The sequence below is a fragment of the Coloeus monedula genome (genome assembly GCF_965178545.1).
Source record: "Coloeus monedula genome assembly, chromosome: 8".
NCBI classification, from domain to species: domain Eukaryota; kingdom Metazoa; phylum Chordata; class Aves; order Passeriformes; family Corvidae; genus Coloeus; species Coloeus monedula.
The window spans coordinates 5,174,168-5,195,370 of record NC_138788.1 but is presented as its reverse complement, the minus strand read 5'-3'; the positions used below and the strand labels follow the sequence as shown (position 1 = coordinate 5,195,370).

The window sequence follows — 21,203 nt, the reverse complement described above, 5'->3', positions numbered from 1 at the left end:
GAGCTCTTAACAAACCCCAAATGATCTACAAGTACACATCAAGTTGTCTGTGTAGCCTACAAAATCCTAAGAATAGTTTTGAAAGCACTACAATCCTATGACACAGATAATGGCATGACCTTATCTGAAAACTGAAATTTAATTCTCATCAATTCACCAGGTAAAGATATACTGGTGGGAAAATAAGCTTGATAAAAAACACCTGGAATTACTGTTTGCAATAGCAGCAACAGCTTTATGATGTAAAGGAAAGCTTTTCTAACTCAGAAGCGTAAATCAGACTCTGCCTCCATGTCAACAATAATGCACAGCCATATAAGAGATACAGGAAGGAAACAAACTGCTGCTGTACTTGCTACTTTTACTATTATTTTTAAAGCTGCTATGACACATTTCCTAATTACTTTTAATTAGGAATTAAGTAAAGCAGGCAGTCAAACTGCCAGATATTTTTGCAATATGAATGCAAAATGTAACACAGAAAAACCCCCTGCAGATCATGTCACCTCTTTGCCACATTTAATGACATTATAGCATTGTAGTTTGCACAAAGAAATCATGAAAACACATGAAGGGTAGTCATCCATTGCCTTGAATTTGATGCTACTGCTATAAAATCATTTTAAAGCTCTTCTTAAAATCCTGGAAGCTCAGAGACCTGAATCAGCCAACATTGGTAACATTTGCCCTTTCACCCCTCTCCAGGTCAGATACTCCAGATTGATGGAATGGCAGGGGCTGGAAGGGACTGCTGGAGGTCAATCTGACCCTGCCCAAGCAGGGTCACCCAGAGCCAGCTGCTCAGGACCATATCCAGATGATTCCTTTAATATCCTCCCTCAGAGCTGTGCCAGAATTTCCCCAAATCACTGAAGTCTGACCCTGCACAAAGGGAAAAGGTAAGCATGCAGGGAATAAAAAGAAATTGTTGTGCCTTTACTTTCCAAGCTCACGCAGAAGGTAGTGCAAATCTCCAAGAAGCTTGTTCCTTAGCTGCAGCTCAGGGGACACAGAGGCACACACAAGAATGTGGACCATACAGCCCATCCTATCAACAGTGCAGCTACACCAAACTCATGTGTACCTCATCCACGTCCCTAAGTGCTTGCCAAACGAAGTGCTTCCATCTGTTCCTCACCTACATCCCCAGGTCGCAGCGGTGCAAGCGACTACAGCCACCCTGACCCCTAAACACAACACCAGCAGCCTGTGATGCTCAGGCCCTGAGGTTCAGCCACCCACTGCAGTTAGGGTGAGAACCCACAATCTCTCTCTTCAGATATTTGCATACTTTTATATGATTGGTTCATGCTTCCCCCGCCCTGTTTTAGGTATAAGTTTTTTAATATTCATTTCCCTTAGTTAATATGTAATAGTTCTAGAAGGTTCTGTCCTACTCAACATTCCATTGGTTTCTTCCCTAAGTCCCTCCTATGTACGGCTCCCATTGGTTCCCTTACCCTCAACCCCACCTCCTGTCCAATATCCCATTGGCTGTAATCCCTTTCCCTGCCTTCCCTATTCCCAATATAAAATCTCTGGGCCCTGTCAAAAATTTGGCTCTTCGTCCCTGTCCCTTCACCTGAATAAACCTCAGCGTGCAATCCATACGGAGAGTCCCCTCTTTTTATACTTCTTCACCTCTGCCTGCGTGCGCTCACATTCAGTTCAAGGGGAAGCTCCCTCGGGTGAGGAGCACACCCGTGTGCCTGCTTCTTTGTGTGTGTGCCTGCCGTAGTGCAGTCGGTCTGTGGCTAGACCTCCGGACTCTCTTTGGGCTAGCACGCAAACCCAACACCAGGTGAGTGCAGAGTGCTGAGCACCCACAAGGATCCCCATCACACTGCCAGTGTTCCAGCTGGAAAACATCTCCAGGTGAGGTGTAAAGCTGGTAACAGAGATGCACAATGCCACAGAACAAAGCCATGCTAGATGGATCTGTGGATCAATGATGTTAGCTCCTTCCTTCAACAACAGCAATGAGTCCCTGTCAACCTGTGCTATTTACACCTCTCTGTTACTGCATGCTACAGCTATTTACATTCTCAGCTCTTTACTGCTGTACACCCCTCTCTTCCAAAAACCATGTCAACCTCCATCTCTTAACGGTAGTATTATTTTGCTGTCTTGTACTACTCTAAGCTTTACTACCCTCCTCCCCAGACTCAGTAGATTTTTTACCACAAGTCTCTAATAATGATACTTTATTGCCATTATTCCCTTCCTGGCATATAGCTGTAGGACCGTCACTAAAAAAATGTAGCATCTCAAAATAACTTACAAATTCAGAAAAAAAGGATGAAGTTGAAGAGATAAAAAAAGAAATACCTTTCCAGGAAAAATCCTTTCAAATTTTAAGGGCAAAGGGAAAAATAAATGGTTTATAAAACATTCATAGCACTTTGGTGCAATATGAATCTATCACAAATGCCCTCCAGCAACTTTAAAAAACTCAATCAGTCTCATGTCTTATGTCCACTGACTGCAGGTGAGGCAAGAAGAGGATAAAACAGGACAGCTTCTGTATTGTTACAGAAGCTGAGGCTACTCAGGGTTTGCATTTTTGTTTAATATTATGAAGTGAGAATTTGTTGAGGATTCTATTCCAACACAACAGATACTGGAGGATGAAAGTTAAGACTGAAGACCTCAAGGCATTTTATAGTTAATTGTTCTCTCTCCAAGTACTATCATAAAAGAGCCAAGCAGTCACAGTCAGCATGAGACTTTCAGGGGAACCTAAGAGTAACAGTGGGGGGGTTTTTTCCCCCATTCAAACTGTTTGTTGGAGAAGTTCAAGCCAAAGCAATCTAAGTCTATTTGTACAGAAGCATAAAGTACTGTACCTTCCAATATGTTTTGGTGTTTCACAGCTTTATGATTCATAGAATCCCAATAAGCTTGCTACAAGGTTTTTAAAATAACAAACCTCAATTTCCATAAATGGAGCAAGATAACATCCTACAAATACTAGTGTCAGTCCATTATACTAGAGGATATAAGAAAGATTTTTTCCTTGTACCATTTCCAGTCCTTGCCATATAGCCAGACAAGCTGGCTTTGTACATGCCCCTTTAGCACAGATTGCCCTTCACATGAACACTGCACTGCTCTGATGGTACAGAGCCGCATCCATCCAAACAGGGTCACACGTTGTTGTGACAGCTGAGGACTAGACTAACAACTTTTTCCATGCAGTGTCTCCTGGTAGCCAGTAACAGCAGCTCTCTAATACTGGACATTGCCTTCTCTCACCAAAGCTGTGCCACTGCCAGGTCAAGCTGGCATCAGTTAATGAAGTCTGCAGTGCCCCCAAAAGCAGCAACTGCTCTTCCTCTAGACTGCCCTCACTCCTTCCCTTGAGCCAGGCAAGCCTGTTGAGGCATCCACACAGCAAACTACGCTGGGCAGCTGACCTGAAGTAAAACTTAACCTTCCTGCTTCCCAGGTGGATTCACAGCAGTTTCCTGACCCAGACTGCTGAGCAGCTATGTGACTGCTACTGCTACTCATGAGGGAAGGGGCAGAAATGAGAGCTTGGGAGCAGGGAGGCAGGAAAGTCTCCAGCAGCACTGATGCTGTAAGCCAGACCAAACTGGTTGTGGAACCAGGATGTATGAGAAGGAACTAAACACAGGACTGCTCAAGAAGTCTACCATAGATACCAAGGTTAATGACAAAATCTTCATTATCTTCAGCAGCATTGTGTGTGAACTTTGCAACATGGTGAAAACCTACATGAACAACTTCACCAGAGTAACTTTCCTTTCGTTTTAGAAATAATATTACTAAGGCACAATACATACTCTTAATTAAACTCTCCACTGAAAGGCTAGAGATGATACCCAAGAAGTCTGATACTGTTGGATACTAACATCTGTTTTCTGTTTTTTAAAGCAGATGGTAGAGAACTCACTGATTTACCATGTTCTCCCCCATTACTTCTGCCCTGTATTTGAAGGAAATTATATTAATACAGATAAAAGGAGATGCCGTACAGATGGTTCAACCAAGAAGATGAAACTGTGGTTATTAAAGTGATATTGGTGAAGAGTTTTATGAGGTTAATAAAAAAATCTTCTTCGGTGTCCCCCACTATTTAATGTGCCAAAGCAAATAACAAAATGGATGATTGATTTTCTCTCATGAAAGAGTAAATACATAGGAAATGTGAATTGCTAGCTTCAAAAATCCACACCATCATAAAATACATACTTAAGCTCTAATACCTGAAAAACGCAACACATGAAAAGATCCTGCCCACTGATTAGCTATCAAGTCTCATTTTTGTGAACAAGAATTTTCATGTTTGCTAGTACCTACTTTCTAAAAAATTACACGGAAGGAAATAATATCCATTTATCTGTATCAACAAAAAAGGGCTAGACAATTTAAGTGTAAATCAACACATAGCTCAAAGGAAGAGCTAAATTCCTCCATTCATTTTCATAACAGAAAAACACAAATACAGTGCTTAATTTTGAGAAAAAAAATTATAGGGCATTCACATTAAAGCTTAAGCAAAACTTATGAAGCATAACAAAGTTATGGTCATTTTCTAAGAAAGCAAGCAGAGAATACACAAGCCCTGCTTGGAGAGCAGAGCTTCTCAAGTTGGATTTTTGTGCGTGTGGGGCACAGTGCTGTCACTGTTGGACTGCTGAAGGCTTCCATGACACTTTACACTGAACCGGTGGCAATCACTGTATGAGCAGAGAATGCAAGTGGCTACTGGACTGGAATGGAGATGCTTTGCCTGGATCCCTTCTGCAGACACACACACACACTCTCCAAAAGACTCTTCAATCCTTCAACTCTTGGTTCTGTGGTATTTCTAAATTTGCTGATAAACACAGACCATTTCACATCATCCTGAAAGACATGTGACGGGCTTAATACTGTCTGCTAGCAAGATAGAAAAGGAAGCCTCACTACAACAGTACTGAAATTATTAAAATTGGAAGAAAGGAAGGCTGCAGGGGCTGGTTTCTTGCAAGGCTTGGTGGGTTTTGCCCTTCTCACCACCACAGGTACACAGCTGTCAATAGAGGAACAGCTCTACAATACCAAAATACAGCAGTCAGTTCCAGACTGTCATGTTGGCACTGAAGAAACAGATGAATTATGCTGGACAAGCCCAATACAAAATGTTCAAGACAGCTGTCAGATCAGTATTTCAACGGCCTGGAAACATGATGTGTATGAATATATTCCCACTGATCAGCTCAGCATCTTGGTTACCCCAATACCGCCCTCCACATTACCTGAACTACCACAGTGATCTATTTACAAAACTTCTGTAGCCAAAAAACCATGTTCTGTATTTAGTGGTTTACCATATACCAGCCAATATTAAAAACTACTAGTAGCATATTAAGTTCTAAGCAGCAAGAAAAGATGGCATTCAAAATTACAGCTGAATCCTTCACAAACGTGCCACGTGTTATGCACTTTCCATTAGTTACATGTTACACAGAATTGCTTCTCACCTCAGTTTGTATAACCAGATGGTTTCTATCTCTCAATACTTCAGAGAAAAACAAGCTCACCAAAATATTAAGATCCAAGGTTCTCCTTATACCAGTGCTTACACATCTTCTTTAAAATATCTGGTAAAATACTCCATGGGATCAAATGAGTTTCAAACATTTTTATCACCATCTAAAGATTAAGCTAAACCATGAACATTCGTGTGTTTTTGCTGCATTTTCCTTCCTTTCATGATGTTCCAGTAATCACCCTGTACCACTCCAGTAACTAGCAGCAAGATCCAGTGAGAGCTCCCTTTCAAAGGAAGTGAGCCTAAAATTCAGTGTTTCAGATACAGTTATTCTAAGATATCCCAAACCCCCTGCTCCTTACAATTTTCAAGGGATCTTTATGCTAATGAAAAGGCTCTAGGCAGAGCCCTCTGACATGCTGAAGGTCACCTTAGCTGTTGCCTTAAAACCACCCACCTCTGATCTCCACATTGACACAACTGTTCCAGCTTTAGGCTCAAGGTCATTCTTCTCAAAAGTGGCAGCTCAGGATTTGAAAGCTCATTAAACCATAAAAATGTAAAAACCTATGAAGAATTTAGATAGGGAAGCCAGATTCTCATCTGCTACCCTAAATGTGGGAAACCAGAGATTAATTTTCCATCCCTCTGTTGACAGGTTTACCATCTACCAGGTATTCCAGAGGACTATTAGAGCAACTACAGTCTTCTCCAAGCACACCACTGAACTGAAGCAAAAGGGTAACAAACTGTCTTGGGGTGACCTTATGATGTGTATCCCGTATCGCTGCCTATGCCCAGAAATTAATTTTTGGGCCTTTCTATGCCTTTAAACCGAGCCTGAGAGGGGGAAGAAAAAAACCTGAGCAAAAACTTTCTCAAAGCAGTTTGCCGCTTGTTCAAGGTCACATAAAGATAGCAGGTTTTTTTTCCCAGCTGGGGCAGGGGAGTGAGGAAGCACCCGCCTTGCGGCTTTCCAGTCAGCTTTTGGCCAGTTTTTCCAGTTTCTTGTTCTCCAGAGAGAGACTGAGAGCTGAACTTTTCCTTCTCTGGAATTTCGGATTTTCTCCCTTTTCTACTGGACTGCTTGATTGCTGTAACATCAGAGCACATCGGGAGGACTTTCCACCGGGCACAGAGGGCCTGGCCCTGGGCCAAGCCCCAGCTCCGAGGAGACCAAAGGGAGGACTCGAACACTTTCCCAGGTTTTTCCTCTACAGCGAAAGATTTTACCATTTAACATTATTTTCCTTTCCCGTGTGTTTGTTAAATAAATAGTTTTATCTTCACTTTCCTTCGAGGAAAATTTATTTTTTCCTGAACCTGGTGGGGGGAGGGGTGGTTGTGTCTTCTCTCAGAGGATATATTTCTAAATTTGGCCAAACCAGAACACAAACCCAAAACGGGTATTAGCAAAACAGCTCTACAGATTTATAGTCTTGCTATTCAAAAACAAAAACTTGTTTGCTTTTGTTGGTTATTTCCCTTCTCTTTCTTTCCCATGCATTCATTTGAAGTCAAGATTTTGTTGGCACTCCAGGACAGTAATATGGACTCCCACTACAAGTGACACTGGAGATTGTACTTACCTGACACCACCCAATTCTCCCAACCAAAAGTGAGTTATATGAACAGAAATTATTCTTCCTTCATCAAATCATATGCAACCAGTTCTTTATTTTTTATTCTACTATTACTGATTTAACAGTAAATTAATTTCTCATGGAACATTCATGACATTCCAGGATCATTATGTGTTTTGCATTGGCTCTAATATAAATGCCCAGCTTATTTCATTTGTTTAACAGTCAAAATATTTGATAATAATTTCACATGAGAAAACAAACAAAAGAGTTCAGAATCAACCCTCTACATTTTACCTACAGTAGAGTATGATTAATGTAACAAAAGCCAAAAGGCTTTCCTCTAGCATTTGCCAACTCTGTAACTGCCAATTCTTTTCCCCTGTGCTCCACAGGAAGTTTTGCTGTCAAGACTCCAAGGTGTTTTCTGTAGGTGTTAGCAATTTTTTTCGGTTCATACTTTTTGGGGCATTTGGGGTGGGGAGGCTCTATTGTATTTCTACTATCTCAGATTTCAATCCGTAGCGCATTTCCCTTCAAGAAATATTTTGCAAAGCACATAAAATACCTTACTTTTCACTCTGAAGATTTAAGAGCATTGGGGAATTTTCTCATTCTGAACTCTAATTGATATGCCTCACAGGGAACTTAAGGGATGATTATTTTCCCTATGGAGGGTTTTTAAATGATATGGCATAATCTGATTTACTGAAAAAATGCAGGAGCCTTAATATGCTATTTCTTACTTAGGTAAAATGCGAATTGCTTTGATAGGGCATGGTCCTTATCTAAGAAAGCAGTGAATCCTGCACAATGAACACACCATTAGTAGTAATACAATCTTACTATGTGCATTCCACATTGTCTTTTTAGACAGATCTGTGATCATCAACTGACTCACCATGGTTTACCTCAAAGTTAACCAAACCTACAAACAAAAAGAAAGAAACTCAAGAAACTTTCATTTTACTATAGGAAATTAAAAGCCTAGAAACTTAAATGGCTGTGAAGAAAAGTCAATATTTTAGTCAAAATTTGATTTTAGGAATTTCTGGTATCAGATATGTAGGTTTCAATTTCAATTAAAAAGCTGCATCTAGATGCCTAACAATCCATTATAAAAGTGCACTTGACCCCCAGAGAAACAAAGAAGCTGGAAGAAGCCACCTTCTTACAAATCCAGTAACACATTAAATCACATAAGAGTGTGATCTAAAATACAGAACTTTTCAAGTTTTTAAACCAGACATTGAAACAATTATTCAAGAGAAAACACTGATTTGTGACATTTTCAGAACAGTACATTTCCTTGACAGAAACCATTAAGACTTGCATTTATTCAACAGGCATAAAATGGACTTCTCAAACTTGCTATTGAACATACTAATATTTGCTCTTCATCTTTCATTTCAACTACATTTACCACAAAAGGGTAAGAACACTTCAGAGAACTAATGATCTTGAAATTATGCAGCCTCAAGGCTGCAACACAGATCAGATTCACAGAAATCAGTAAAATCTTTGCTCTAAAAGATTTAACTGCAGAAGTTTTTATATCTCTGTAACTCTGAACATGACAAAGTGAACACATTTTCAGTACTTAACATCTTAGAAAAACTGTATCTGTGCTTTTTTTCATTAATTTCCTTACAACAAGAGTTCAAGCTTTTAAACTGGTGATAATCAGAAGAATTCACACTTTCCTGTTCACATAAGCAAAAACCAAATCAAGTGATGTCTTCCAAGTTAAAGGTCAAAATAGGTTTTGCTTTCCAAGAATTAATTATTCCCTATTTTTCACATTACAATGTTCAATCAGGTTGATTTCAGAAACAGAGCAGCATATTTTTGCAATTACACTTTTTACAGCTTCTCAGAACTCCCAATCAATACATACTATTAACCATTGCTATGTCAACTACAGAGAAAACAAACAGATTACCTAAGTATTTGCATTTATCATTTGGTCTCCATCTGCCACGCTGTGTAAATGGAATGTAAGCTTAGACAAAAGGAACATAACTAAACAGCTGTGTTATGTGACAATAACATAGCATATGGTGAGGGCACTGGAATGGGAATGAATTGAATAAGTCCTACCTGTGGGCACAAAGTCTCAATGTGATTAGCTGCCATTTCGACAATTTTCGTTCCATCTTCATTTGTTGACAACGAACAAGCAAGATTAGCAACCTTAAATAAAATAAATAAACAAACAGCCTTGTAAGCAAGTATTCCTCCACAGACTTCAAACTTGCCAAAAAATATCTCTGCTAGAAAGCCTTCATGGGATGGGGGGTGGGGGGTAATATTTTGTCAGAGGATGTTTTTGAACCAGGAAACACTGCAGGAAGGAAAAAGAGCTGTGGAAAGAGGTGATAGTGACAAGAAATCTTATGACCTCACCCCAATTTAGGCTCAGCAGGTAACAGTTGCAGAGTGGTGTTTAGAAAACAGGAGGAAATTTCCAAGAAAGACCATAAGGTTTCAGCAGATTGCTTGTGATCTTGCCCCTTAATTTTTCAGAGCCCTTCCAACCATGATCAGCATTTCCACTGTTTTTTAATACTTACTTTTAAGACCTTAAAGCTCAAATAACATTTATCTTGACTTGTAATAAGACACAGAGTAATTTCTGCTGTGAGCTATTCACAGATCATTCTTTTAATCAGTGGTACGGTTTTCTACTGAAACAGTCATATATATACCATATACAGTGCAACTAACAGTGAAAACATATGGAAACTCTAAATCTGTGAAACAACAAATCTATCTTCTATTATACCATACACCATAGAGCTACAGCTTCCTTTTAAGCAAAAACCTCTTCCACAATGCGCCACAGCTCCGCAAGTTTAAATGGATTAAGGAAAAAGTATCTCACTGCAGCTGAACATCAACAGGCTGTAATAGACAGGTTTGACAAAGGTACAGTAGAGGCTGGGATACTGGGATCCAGTAGTTCTTTTTATGCTACTGTAGAAGTATCAAGTCCTTCCATAAAAGTACTCCACACTTGTTAATTATCACAGCCTTCCCTGAAGTAGCAGTACTGCCTCCACCCACTCTAATGTTAATGTAGACCAAAAACTGCCTGAGAACTAGACCTCTGCAGTGCTGCAAATATGAACACAGACAGGCATAGCTATTCTGGAGTAATCCAAAACTCATAAAACAACTTCGACAGTTCAGCTGCCATGAAATAAAAGCAAATCTTCCTTTATCAACATTTTATGGCACTACTACTAGTTCAATGATGACCTATTATCAAAGGTTTTTATTATTCTTACTTAATTGATATAAGTAATTACAAGGCATTAGTCAGTGCACAGACTAATTACTTTTCCTATTTAAACTTCAGAAAAGACTAAGACACTTTCTGAAGGAGATGAGATCTAGAATGCAGGGCCTTCCATGTACACCTGTGCCTACACAAAAATACTTCATAAAACTTTCCCTGGTTCCGTACCCATATGATGTATTATCTTGTCCACATAATAAACAACGGTTAAGACTGAAGAAATCCAGTTTTCATCAATGGATTGACACTGTACTCTTATTTGAAGTAATCTGCTATGGGTTGGCTTTTTAATGCAGTATCTGAAAAAACTGGGTTTGATTCTATGCTTTCCTTCCTGACTCTTCAGCTTAAATTGCTAACAGACAATTTTATATCGTCACATTACAACGCTAGGAGATGCTATTCCCTCCCCTCAAAAAAAAAAAAAATTAAAAAAAAAAAAAAATCTATTTTTTCTTCTTTGGATTGAAGGTCAAGAATTTTCACTACTGGTCCCAAGAACTAATTCATATTGACTTGAGTATTTTAATTATTCCTTTGCCCCAGTTGCTGAGCTGCTTCTGTGTTCTTAATTTAAATCTGTGTTCACTCATACTTTGTTACTACACCACCTATGCAAAATGCAACACTCTACAAGACTTGGTGCAAACATTATTGATTTAAAGAACTCCTCTATGCCTAAAGCAGTAATAATTCAAAGGTAAAATAAAAAGGCAATGCCAGCCATTCCACCAGGACAAAACCTCTCAGCAGCAGTTTCTTTTTTCCCCTCTTTACCATAAGGTTCCTTAGGCTTATAAAATTTATTCCGTAGTTTCCAGAAAAACTTTACTTTCTTTTCTTGGAATCCACTACAAACATGTGCAATACAGAGCCCCTGTTTATGAGTGAGATACTGCTGTGAGTAGTTTTGTTCCTGTCTTGATAAGCAAGGCAGATACGGAGACAGTTTACAACAACTTTTTATCCTGTTTCCCAGTTACATCACCTCCAGCATTCCAGTACAAACACAGAGCTTGATGTAAATTGTGCCACAGTCACAGAATAATAAGTTAGAATGAAAGAGGTTTCATGTAGTCCATGTTCTACATGTAGTCATGTAGTCCAACCCCCTGTTCAAAACACGAGAATGAACTCGAAACCAATGCGTGCCAAAGGCTTTATGTAACAGATCAGCATGTGGTGACAAATTCTCTGTGTGTTACCAGATCATGTGGGAAATCAGAAGGGTAGAAAGGTGTGGCTCTTCAACAAAGCATGCTCAGGTTGGGAAGGATCTCAATCTGTAAGCACTCCCTTTTATTCGAAGTCAACAGCAATGCAAGTTCTTTTAATATAAAGAGGAAAAACTGTTTCTGATCTTACACTTCCCCTCCTGATTCTTCAGCTCTAAGCATTCCTTGGTGAGGCCCAATTCAGAACAGTATCCTCAAAGCACAAGCAGCAAACCAAGGATATAAGCACCAGGAATTTATGTTAGGCCACTTCATAACAGCAAACAGAGTTTTGTATTATTTACATTAGAAGTCTTAAAAAAAAAAAAAAACTATTAAGGAAAGTAGTATTGGCTACTTTGGAATAAATACATGTTATATTTCAGATGGGTATTTGGAATTCATATTACAGTGCTATGCCAGCAGTGAATTTAGACCTTTGCCTTTCATTTTGACCAATGTTAGTAAGACTTCTGTTTCCATGAGAAAACGGGTAGAATTTTCTTCTCCTGGCAGTGAAGCAGCACTTTTCCATGTCTCTTATGCGTAAGTAAAAGGCCTCTCAGTCAGTCTCAGCAGTAGGTGATGAGGCTCACAGCTATTCCACCCAAAGACAATCCAGATCCCTGTAAGCCATTAACATGGTCTCAACCATCAGTACACTCACTGTTGGCATCTCCCTCACCAGCTCCTGATAAGATCTCCTTAACACAAATACAAAACACAGTAATGCAAATAAATATAATGGAAAGAGTTAAGCACGTGTGTAATTTTTCCAAGCGCGAGGAAGTGGATCTGAGAATCTGAAGTCTTCTTTGAGGCTGTAACGTTGCTAACAAGGAGGACAAGCTGTCTCAGCAATAGTAAATGCCTACAGTTCATAAGAAAAAATCAACGCCTAGCACAGAGAAGACCTTACTGTCACAAGTATCATACACATTTCAGAAGATTTTTACAATCTGGGAAATCTTCATTACACCAGTCTCTCCCCTAAGCAGTAAAAACTACACTAATACATTACATTTCTTTTGTATTCTCTGGGAGAAACTAGCTTCCCTTAGAGGGACTTCAAACTTAAGTACACTGCAACTTCAAAAACAAATAAAATTGCAAAATGAAAAGCCAGCATTCCTCTCAGAAAATAACTGTCCTTCTGAAGAGCAAAGTTTGTCGTGGCAAAGCAAAAGCTTTGTTGTAGGCTGGTCTGATTGAAATCAGAACCGAAAAAAAATCATTATCATTTTCTCCAAACATTTTTAAGATACTAAGAAAGCAGTTACACAGCTTTTCCTTGAAAACATAAAGAACAGAGAACAAACCATCCTTGATGAGGTTTAGCAACATCAATTAATACACTAATTAAGGTGCAGTGCAGAAAGGAAGACTTTGAACGGAGCATATAAGTGCAGCACTGGCAGTAGATAAAATATTTCATTAGCCTCAAGGAGTTTTAGATTGTGAAGGCACCAAAGAGTGTACTTTTTGATGCCCATTAGCTGCACACCAAAGATATGCCAATGCACATTTATTTTATTCCTGAAGTTATTAAACAAGCTTCTTACAGGCACTTTAACTGGTGTTTTTATTTTTACTATTGGGTGACAGCATACCTTTCTGTGTTGGGGAGGGGGTTGATTCCTCTCTTTAGCATAGGGTGGGCTGTTGGGGTGGCTCAGCCTGCTCTCGGGCTGAAACCATCAAATCTCGGTCACCAAAAGAGATCACTGAGATCTAGGTTACCTCCCCCTGGGTGGCTCTCAATCCTAAATTACCTCCCCCTGTTCCAGAAAGTTCTCCCTTTTTTAGTTATTAATTGGTTCCCTGTTATGACTCCTGCCTCCCTCTTTTCCCCATTTGTTCTGAAAAATTGTATCCTCCCCTCTGCTTGTAGCCCATTGGTTGTTTTCTCTTTCCCCGCCTTGCTCCACCCCCCCCATAAAGGGGCTAGCCCGCGTCTGCTCAAGGGCCGCTCTGGTCCCTGGACCTTCCTGCAAATAAACCTGTTGGAATTCACACCAGAAGCCCCTCCCGCCTTCTTTGCCTCCGGGCTAACGCGAGCCTAATCCATCAGCTGCCCGACGTGCTTCCTCTGAGGAGGAGCCAGCGCACGGACCCATCTCACGCTGATTCCACTGAGCCGTCCAGCGAGGACGCTGTGGAGGCCAACGCTGCATCCCCTCTGCCCGAGGGCACGCTGAGGCTTGTGATTACAAGCCCCCCGTTGCGTTAGTGGGCCAACAACTTTTCAGGCTAGAAACTGCTGAAGAGTATCGGTGTCTTCATCAACAAACGGGACAGGGAGCCTGGTCAGGCGCTCCAGGAGCCTTTTATTATTTTATTCTATTACCAGTCTCACACACCGAGTTGAGACAGAGTTGGTACAAAGCTCACGCTGCCAAGGACATCCAACAACTTCCTGTTTGCAAAGCATTTTTAAAAGCTTCTTAGCCAATCAGCATACTTCTAAAAGTTACAGACAGCTGTCTTCACCAATTCATAATAGCGCACGTACAACTGTTAAATACAATACTGGCTTGTTATGCCTTGACATAACAATACACAGTATCCTGAGGCTTAAACTTATATATTTTGCTAAGCATATTTTTTTGCAACGCCAAAAATCTATCTAGGCCTAACCTAGAAACCCTAACCATTGTTTTAATGTCCTTGGCGCTGCATAACTCTATCTTCTTCTAGCTTTTCACAGGCAAAGCTGAATCCTAAATCCTTTTGCTTTATTTTCTGAAGCCTGCTTTTATTTCGCACACCTAAAATCCTTTCCACCTTTTGTGTTTCCCCACAAAGAGTAAGATTTGCATGTAGGAGTTATACTCTGTTAAAAAAATAATTCAGCAAATTACATTCCCCTCCTTGATTGATACATTACAGGGGACTCGTGTATCTAGGAGAGAGCACAACTGGAAATGCGTGTCCAGATGTTTTCAGTTTCTATGCTTTATCAAACAACTGAAAAGCAAAGAAAGATGCACTTAGAGGCTGCGAGAGATACATTATACACGAACAAGTTCACCCTGTTGTCCAAACTTACTTGGGATGGAAGGCCTTTTCCCCTGCCTATGTTCACACAAGTACAGTCACACTGTGGATCCTCATGTTCTCTCCCCAAGCAGAGGGTGAAGGCTTTAAAAAGTCTTCAAGCTTCTTTCAGCCTCAGATTCCCCAACGCTTTCCACTGGGGATTACAACACAAAATGCATATAGGCAAAGCACCCTGGAGAGCCACTAATTACTTCCAGTGGATCTCCAGAAAGGTGTGATAATTTTAAAGAGCCAATTCCCTGAAGCCATCTATTGCTGGATAACAAAGATAACCCAACATCCTTTCTGTAGACAAAAAGAACATGTTCCCAGTCCTTCAAGAGCCTCAGGACAAGTGGAAGTTCACATGCAAAGTGAGACTGCCTCTTCCCTGTGAGAAGACCAAGGGGTCTTATCATGGCAATTCTGCTGCAAAGGAAGAGGAACCCCTGGGAGAGACATTCCAGCCATGGTTTAAGGATGCAATGCAGTGGTTCAGAAATTAATCCTGGTTCAGAGTTAACTCCAGAGTGAGAACAAAATGCAGAGTCAAATGCAAAAGTGAGATTTTTAAATAGTAAAAGAGTAAATAATCACTGCACTGCCTCACCACCTGTTTCATTCGCAGCTGAATACAGCTTTGCTGATCTATTGTCCACACTGCACAGCAAGAATTAAATGTACCCCCAAGGATTCTTTTCAGTCAAATTCACTCCATTAACTCCCAAAAATAAGTATTTGCTTGGGAACAGATTGTCTGCTAACTAGCTAAACTCTTCTTCTATAAATTGTACTAAATGATGCAGCACGTTCTCTAGATGTAATCCCTTTTGCAGCATGTTCTCTAGATTTGATCCCTTTCAACAGAAGCTCAGTTTCTTTTCATTATTGTACCCAAAGTCCCAACTCACTTATACTGTAAATCACTAAGGATAAGTAGATTGTTAATTCCATGAAAGCTTCTGTTTCCTCTTCTTAGCGAAGACATCCTGTTCTTCATATTAAATACCTACTGTCAAGAAACTGTTTCACTAAGGAAAGACCTTCCAAAGCTCTGCCTGACCTAAAGTTACCCAGGTCCTTCACCACACTACTCCAGGGTAAGCCCAAAGTCTGTTCTTTGGAGATTTTTTTAGCCTAGTGTGAAGAACCTTCTGGCAACCCAATCCCTCCCACTGATAACCCTAGCAAAATTCTTAGTACCATACTGGGAAAGTATTACTAAAATAAAAACTGACATGCTTCAAATTTCACAAGAAATGAACTTGTGTGTCACAAGATTTCAAATACAGTCTTTACTAGAAAGTTTAAAGTACTGATCTTGTCATTTTGCCTTTTTTTTTTTTTAAACACCTGTAATATAGATCAGAACAAAACTTACTGGTTTTCCACAAAACCAAGCAAAAGTGGTTTTTATACACATGTCTAAGGAACACTAACCAGATATATTGTCACTTCAACATGTATATGAATTCTTCCTGGCAGGGTGTTAAAAAAGCTGAAGGAGGACAGTGCATAAATGGACACAAAAACAGCCCAGGAATCCACTGAGGTGGAGGTTAATCCTGAATAATCACAATTCAGAAGATATTTCATTTGAAGGAGAGCAACTGAATACTGAGTTGAGGAATAACATTAGAATTTCAGCATTACAGCAGTCAATATGGTTTTCAATATAAATTATATACTCCAGGTAAACTGATTATAACTGTTAGCCTGCTCTCTTCAAACCATAAATGAAAAAACGTACTCATGTATTTTCTGCTTCTAATTTTGTGGTATACAGAAATATCTTCAACAGGTTTTTTATGTGTTCTATTTCTACCAGTAGCTTTATTCATGAAACCTTAAGAAGTCTTTTGAGGAAAATGACTGTTCACATAAAAAAGAGCCATGAAAAAACTACAAAGGTCAACATTAAATAATGACTCTATACTTTCCAAGGAAAAAAAGCTACATTGATGTATGTATGTCTTCCAGTCATTGCTGCATTTTTATGTGCATTTATGATTACTATGTGCATTTTTATGAGCTTAATAAAACTTACCTAGACTACAGTATTTGTTTATAGTGAAAAACCACATTCCTGTGGACTGAAAACTTACCTCCAATGGGCAATGAAGTAATATCACAATGTTGCTTGTTTTCCAATCCATTTTCTACCATAAAACTTAATTTCTTTCCAGATCAAGTCAAGTAGTTACACCTCACGTCAAAAGTCACACTCTTACCTTATTAGTTACTACTTTTGTGAAGAAAAAGTTACAAACTCTACTCAAACATACATTTAACATATATTATGCTGCTTTCCCTGCCTCTTTTCACCTTCCACTCTTCCAGAAAGACTCTTGAGGCTGCTAATTTAACTACAGTAGGGGACTACACACCTGCAAGCCTCTTCACTCACCTTTTGGTTTCTTTTGCACTCTCTTCATTTTGCCTGTCTCCATCTCCTTCCATTTTCTTCAGGGCTGAATTACCCAGTACTACATTACTGCCTAACCCACTGCTGATCTGACCAAATTAGCTCAACCTGCTACACCTGAGGCTTATCACTGCCCCTCCAGGTGTTACCAACCACCTGGTTAAGATTGTTCAAACTCCTCAGAGTATTATGTAACTTTAACTGTTTCCTACCAAGCACGTCCAAGATTCTGCTCTTATAATTAATAGAGCATAGATGAATACCCATGGACTGAATTGTTGAGTTTTAGTGTGGTTTGGTTTTTTGGTTTTTTTCCCTAACAACATAACTGCAACTGGTTTATTTCAAGTTCCATGTGCTCAAACAGGTCTTATCTCATACAAGTTCATCTAGGAGAAGACTGCCTTGATGAATTGGACCACAACCAAAATCAAAACAGAAAATAAACACACTTTGAGACAAACAGAGCACATGTGTAAGGGAGAATTCTGGCCAGTAAAATTCCAGAAACCATTTCCTTTTCAATAAAGGTATCAGGCTTGATGCAGAGCTCCATTAAGCTTTCTTTCACTGCTTTAGGTCACAGTTACATTTGAAGAATTCAGTTAAGGGTTTCCTCTCTAGACTCTAAGCTCTGGTTACAACCAAGAGCAGATATTGTATCTATATTACATTCATGCTCTGGCAAGCTAGCTGAAGACTGCAGTAAAACAGAAATTGCCTGTAGTTGTGACCTGTGGCTCGCTAACTGTCTCTCCAAAAAACGTCCCATGCACACCAGCACCAGACTTAATCCACTGCAGTGACTGTGAATTCGCCTCTGATACCTGAAGAAAACTCCTTCCACATGCCCAAATGTAACAGCAAGTGAAAGCTCTGAAGGTAAACTACTTAACAAAACCTCCCACTTAGCACAATTTGCTGGACTGTTAGCAACAGGGGGCTGTCCAGCAGTATGCAGTATATTAAACCAGAAGAAAGCAAGGTTTTCAAAAGGAGAAAGTGTCTACCCCCATTCTGTAATCGTGTAACCTTCTCTTGTTCCTTATCTCAGCCTCACAACATGGCAAACAAGACAGCAGTTATACATGGAGCAAGAGGACATCAGTCATGCACAGAATTACAAAGTTCCTTAAAACATCCAAGAGGAGTGATCACAACTCCCTGCCAGAATACACAGCTCTTGAAGGAACAAAGCACACACAAGTGCTGATAAACAGATTAACTAACTGTCCTTAACTGTCTGGCAGTAGCATGATTTGATAAACATCTATCACCAGTGGAACTTAGTAAGCATCAGGATGGATCAACCAGTTCTCAAAACTGCATGAAACCCTCCCTCTCCTGCACTCCAATAATAAAGAGAAAAATACAACACATACAATAAACTGTCAATAGCATACTCTTATATAAGTCAATAAAATTTCAGGCCCCTATCATCTATAAAGCAGAGGCAAGATTCGAATATATGCATTAGTACATCCTTATTTGTTTTCTTATTACTCATTATACAAATATTCCACACAAAAAAAAAAAAACCCAACAAAAAAGATTAAAAAGGCTCATTCAACTTTCAATATTCTGCTAGTAGCAATATCTGAAACCCAGCACTAAAAGCCTTCCCAGAGCAAGTACAAGTCGATCTCCCAGTTTAAAAGATGAAATTTACTGAAGAAAGCAAGTCAGAGCCTAAGGCAGCATATGTAATGTACAACCACCAAGCCCTCCCACCTCACACAAGTAAATGTGTCACGTGTGTTTAAAGAATTCTTTCAAAGTAGTAGCTTTTCAGAAAGAAAACAAATCCCTCTTCCAAAGCTTATCAGGAGTTAATTCTCTCTTTCAGTATTCCTGGAATGTCTCTCCAACCCAAGTGTCTCCCTCCAACCTTTGGAAAAGGCCTTTAGTCTATTCTTATCCTGCTTCCACTCAACAGACTTTAAAAAGTGATAAGCAGAGGAGGATTACTGTAACAGTCCATCCCCAGACAGCTTTACACTCAAGGGCAACGTCTTAAAACTAAGCCCAAGTAGTGACCCAAACACCACCCCACACCGGGCTGTTTGTCCCTCCCCCCCGCGGCCGCTCCCAGACCCTCACCACTGCTGAGCTGCACTCCTTCACCCCAATGGACGTCATTTTGTCTCCAAGATCTGGGACTGAAAATTTTGTAACCCAAGGAACCAAACGTATTGTTTTCTGTTGTTGCTTCACAGACTGCTATTTTAGAATTTATGCTACACACAACTGCGCTTTAAAGCAGCAAGGCCACCAAAGCTCTCTGGTCGCAAAAGAGAAAACACATCTCAAAATAGAAAATAAAGCAGAAAACTCACGGCTACGGGTGGGTTTAGCCGCCCGCCCTGCCCGCGCCACCTCCCCTTAGCACCGGCGGCCGGGACAGCACAACTCTAGCGGCCAAGAAGGTGGGATTCCAATGGACAAAACGGCGAAATTCCAGCCGCACACACCTTCCGCACTCACCCTGAAAGCTCCGTGCGGAGACATGCAGCCAAAGCCACCCGCACCGGCACTCGCCACCCGCTCCAAACTTTCCAGAAGCGGGCAGGGCAGGCACAACGCTGAGCGGGTGCAAATGAGGGCCTTATTGCGCACAGGTGTGTGTGTGAGGGGCCCATCGCTCCCGTGTGTGTGTGTGTGTGTGTGTGTGTGTGTGTGTGTGTGTGTGTGTGAGTGAGTGTGAGGGGCCCATTGCTCACAGCTGTGTGTGTGTGTGTGTGTGTGTGTGTGTGTGTGTGTATGTATGTGAGGGGCCCATCGCTCCCAGCTGTGTGTGTGTGTGTGAGGGGCCCATTGCTCACAGCTCTGTGTGTGTGTGTGTGTGTGTGTGTGTGTGTGTGTGTGAGGGGCCCATTGCTCACAGCTCTGTGTGTGTGAGGGGCCCATTGCTCACAGCTCTGTGTGTGTGTGTGTGTGTGTGTGAGGGGCCCATTGCTCACAGCTCTGTGTGTGTGTGTGTGTGTGTGTGTGTGTGTGTGTGAGGGGCCCATTGCTCACAGCTCTGTGTGTGTGTGTGTGTGTGAGGGGCCCATTGCTCACAGCTCTGTGTGTGTGTGTGTGTGTGTGTGAGGGGCCCATTGCTCACAGCTCTGTGTGTGTGTGTGTGTGTGTGTGTGTGTGTGTGTGAGGGGCCCATTGCTCACAGCTCTGTGTGTGTGTGTGTGTGTGAGGGGCCCATTGCTCACAGCTCTGTGTGTGTGTGTGTTTGTGTGTGAGGGGCCCATTGCTCACAGCTCTGTGTGTGTGTGTGTTTGTGTGTGAGGGGCCCATTGCTCACAGCTCTGTGTGTGTGTGTGTTTGTGTGTGAGGGGCCCATTGCTCACAGCTCTGTTTGTGTGTGTGTTTGTGTGTGAGGGGCCCATTGCTCACAGCTCTGTGTGTGTGTGTTTGTGTGTGAGGGGCCCATTGCTCACAGCTCTGTGTGTGTGTGTGTGTGTGTGAGGGGCCCATTGCTCACAGCTCTGTGTGTGTGTGTGTTTGTGTGTGAGGGGCCCATTGCTCACAGCTCTGTGTGTGTGTGTGTTTGTGTGTGAGGGGCCCATTGCTCACAGCTCTGTGTGTGTGTGTGTTTGTGTGTGAGGGGCCCATTGCTCACAGCTCTGTGTGTGTGTGTGTGTGTGTGTGAGGGGCCCATTGCTCACAGCTCTGTGTGTGTGTGTGTTTGTGTGTGAGGGGCCCATTGCTCACAGCTCTGTGTGTGTGTGTGTTTGTGTGTGAGGGGCCCATTGCTCACAGCTCTGTGTGTGTGTGTTTGTGTGTGAGGGGCCCATTGCTCACAGCTCTGTGTGTGTGTGTGTGAGGGGCCCATTGCTCACAGCTCTGTGTGTGTGTGTGTGTGTGAGGGGCCCATTGCTCACAGCTCTGTGTGTGTGTGTGTGTGTGTGTGTGAGGGGCCCATTGCTCACAGCTCTGTGTGTGTGTGTGTTTGTGTGTGAGGGGCCCATTGCTCACAGCTCTGTGTGTGTGTGTGTTTGTGTGTGAGGGGCCCATTGCTCACAGCTCTGTGTGTGTGTGTGTTTGTGTGTGAGGGGCCCATTGCTCACAGCTCTGTGTGTGTGTGTTTGTGTGTGAGGGGCCCATTGCTCACAGCTCTGTTTGTGTGTGTGTTTGTGTGTGAGGG

General features: G+C 41.3%; 1 protein-coding gene across 1 annotated transcript in view; it reads right to left on the bottom strand.

Annotated features, from left to right (window-relative positions):
* Positions 1-21,203, bottom strand: part of CTNNA3 (catenin alpha 3) — a gene marked incomplete at its 3' end in the record, with an annotated part of 425,372 nt that overhangs the window by 150,503 nt on the left and 253,666 nt on the right. The window contains exon 10 of the mRNA XM_082286514.1: positions 9,184-9,276. Within this exon, the coding sequence (XP_082142640.1) occupies positions 9,184-9,276 (93 nt within the window). The remainder of the gene's footprint in view (positions 1-9,183; positions 9,277-21,203) is intronic.